The 3,507-nt window shown below is 39.9% G+C and overlaps 1 protein-coding gene across 1 annotated transcript; it reads right to left on the bottom strand.

Annotated features, from left to right (window-relative positions):
• Positions 1 to 442: 442 nt before the first annotated feature.
• Positions 443 to 2,476, bottom strand: LOC125056847 (zinc finger protein SNAI2-like). Its single transcript, XM_047660160.1, has 2 exons — positions 2,161 to 2,476; positions 443 to 1,848 (listed from the first exon to the last, which is right to left on the bottom strand). The coding sequence occupies exons 1-2, from the start codon at positions 2,327 to 2,329 to the stop codon at positions 902 to 904; spliced, it is 1,116 nt and encodes a 371-aa protein (XP_047516116.1). The 5' UTR covers positions 2,330 to 2,476; the 3' UTR covers positions 443 to 901.
• Between the last annotated feature and the right edge of the window lie 1,031 nt (positions 2,477 to 3,507).

The following is a 3,507-nucleotide window of genomic DNA, read 5'->3' as shown; positions in this document are numbered from 1 at the left end:
ACTTTTAGATTATATATTTTTTAACAACTAAGTAGGTGGTATTATTTCTTGTAAAAGGGAATTGGTAGTGATAAAATCAATTGCAGTATTTCGATAGAGTATCTGCTATTACAGTGAGTATAAGAAAAACGTGCGCTAACTTGACAGGGTCGAAGGTTAATACAGAGTAGATTCCTATCTTATTGGACCACTTTCTTATGAGTCAATGATAATAGAAAAATGAAATGAACAAAAGGTTTTCGGCCTTGAAGTTTTATAAAGTATTCCTTTACTGGTGCATTACGTAATATTACTCTAAATTATATGCTGTGTTATTTGTAACGCTTAATTTATCATTTTTTTAGAGTTCTGCATTTTACGTAATCTGGTTTTAAGGAATATGTATTTCCTTTTTATGTAAAAGTTTACTTAGTAATGGGAATTTGACGAAATGAAATTACGATTTATTAAATATTTTTTTTAATTTGTTTCTGGCGGAGGTAACGGAAAGGAACGCAAACCGGCAAGATTATCTTTAGAGCCTCATACATCTTCATAAATCTTATTAAATTAATAGCATCTAACGCAAACAATTTTTTGAATATATTAATAATTTATAATTAAGGCACTTTGTACACGGCTTAAATTACAAATATATAGTATACATCTAATTTTTGTGTATGACACTCGGCAAATGCCATATGACTAGCGATGTCGCTACTTGCGACAAGAACTGTACAGTGACTCACTTAAAACTAAAAACTTAATATACCTTATACTACGTCCTAAAACACACATATAATTCATCATCATAGTAATTTATGAAATTAATAATTTATAAAGAAATTTACAAAATAAATTAAATTAAATATGGCGGCTAATAACTACAAATTCGAGATCCAGAATTTAAACGGAGTCTTTCTTAATAGACGTGGACCGGGGCCGTCGCCGTAAGAGCTTGGTGAGGATGACCCGTAGGAAGGGTTTCAGGTCTGTATTCATATGGTGATGTAGCTGGTGCGCCACATCCGCCTTCTAAGTGTTTACTCAGGAGGGACATTCTTGAAAATGTTTTTCCGCATCCGGAACACGAGTACTTTTTAACATCAGAATGAGTTTGCAGGTGTGCGCGTAAATTCGACCTGTCTGCAAATGCTCTGCGGCAATGGTGGCACGAGAATGGTTTTTCCCCTGTGTGAGTACGGATGTGTCCTTGTAGTAACCAGGGTCTCGAAAACGCTTTGCCGCATAAGTGACATTTACACGGCAATGTGTGTGTCCTGATGTGCATCTTCAGTGCTCCAAGGGATGTGTAAACCTTGGCGCAGTATTTGCAGCTAAATGATTTTCTTGCTAAACTTCCTTCCGCTGCAGCGCAGTGGTACTGTTGGTGTTTGGAGAGCCCTGAGTATGTGGAATACGATTTTGCACAGTCGGGGCATTGGTAGCGTGGACGGCGGGGAGCTGATACTGATACTCCTGAGTCTGATGACACGGATCCAGGGGAACGTAAGTCTTCCGGACAGGGAGGTGGAGAACATGATGATGGAGGTGACGCTGGAGAGTACCGCGAGTACATTTGCGTTGGCGGGGATAGCGCGGGGGCGGCGGGGTAGAGATCTTCCATGGGATATGTGGGATATAGTGTGGGCAGGTATGGATAGTGAGGCGTGGGTCGGGCGAGCTCAGTGGGCTCCAGGCGAGCCCGACAAGCTGCCAAGTACTCCAATTGTTGGGACCATTCCCTTGGCTCCAACTTTACAGCGGCGGCTGCTACTGGTGATGAAGCTTTGCTAGGGTAATTCCCAGTCTTGGATAAATCCTCTGGTTTAGTGCTCAAATTTTGTGGTTCATCATTTTCCATATCACCTGATGACAAAAAAAAAACGTAATTTAGTTGGAGTTGTCTGAAGGTTTTCTATAGATTTTATTGAGTAAGACTTAAAAACGACCTAGTTTTTACTCTTATCTAAAACATGTAAAGAAGATTTTTTGTAAATACTATATTGAATAGATTTTTATAAGCAAAATAATTAAACTGTTGGAATCAATAATCCTAAACCTGTTCATAAGTTAATTATTAGGACAATATATATTTCTTATTTTGGATTAAACTTGACGCGACATGGTAAAAGTTATGTCAGTAAATATAGCTCAATTATGTAAAAAATAAATACTTACAATGATTGTAATCGTAGTAAAGTCTGGTGGGCATGTGGGCGGGGTGGGGCGGTGTGGTAGGCGGCGTCGCCGGCCGCTCCTCCCGCACCATTACCGGCCGCTTCTTCAGCGGACAATGCGCGTACTTCTTGGTCAACATAGCACGAGCCGATTGATCTTCAACAAGCATCTTCACACAATTCACAAACACTTAATCTTTAAAATAGTTAATTAAATCACTAATTCACAATCCGTTCATCACAGTTGCGCGGGAGTCGTAAAACTGGTATTAACTCAAATGACGTGTGCACTGTTCGAGGTCGGAACACGAAGTGATGCGGTGAGGGAAGGCCCCGCGGCTTATAAGCGCTCCCCGGCGGCGGCAGCCAGGTGGCAGCGGGAAGGCTCGCACGTGCGCCGGGTCCAATCGCGCAGGGGCGGGGCGGGGCCGGGAAGAGAGGGGGGGCGGCACCTGCGCCTGCACACCGCACCCGGCTCGCCGCACCCGGCAACGTCGTGCGATATGCTCAGCTTCATCAACTTTCCGGTCGGAATCGTCGCCAACGATCTAATTTTTTGCGCAACTTGGGGTTAAGCACCTTTGAACTGAGCTATACATCTTTGTGAACGGTCTCGTCAGAATAATAATACCGAAACAGCCGTCGCGTTGCATTTATTATTCAAATTCGAAATTCAATTCATTAAGCAATCTCAGCGTTGTTAAAGTATTTATGAAACTCCATTTTATTTAACGGGAACGAATTTGAGTATTGAACAAATTTGTTTAGAAATTACTCATTCATGAATTAAAATAACAATCTTTAAAACTAAGTCATAATAATATTTGTACTCAGCAAAAAAGGCAACGATGACACACATTAGACATGATCAAAGTAATAACAACTTAACGCATAAAGGAGAGCCTCGTTATTTACCTTGGCCTCATTACATCTTCCTTTTATGATTCGATAAACTCTATACGGGAACAATATCGTAAGTACCAGAATCAAGAAACTTGTATGTTTCTGATTCTGGTACTGTTGTATATTTTTAAGATTAACATCAATAATAAATATCAAAATAAATTTGTCCGTGACCGTGACAATCGAGTAAGTACATTTATTTCACAATTCAAACCCAATAAATCTGCTGAACGCGCAATAAAATCCACGCCTCATACGTCATATAGGCATGTCTGTCGGACGTTTAGATAGTGTTCTACATTTCTTGTTTATTGTATGTACGTTTATCAAAAGTAATCATGGCGAGAACTGGTGAGAAAATAGGGCAAGTTATGAATGCTTCTTATACCGGAAATCACTAATGTATATTGTAGGTACCTATATATTGAGTAAATACTAAATTGTA

This window comes from Pieris napi, chromosome 15 (assembly GCF_905475465.1).
Source record: "Pieris napi chromosome 15, ilPieNapi1.2, whole genome shotgun sequence".
NCBI classification, from domain to species: domain Eukaryota; kingdom Metazoa; phylum Arthropoda; class Insecta; order Lepidoptera; family Pieridae; genus Pieris; species Pieris napi.
This window is presented reverse-complemented; position numbering and strand designations above follow the sequence as displayed.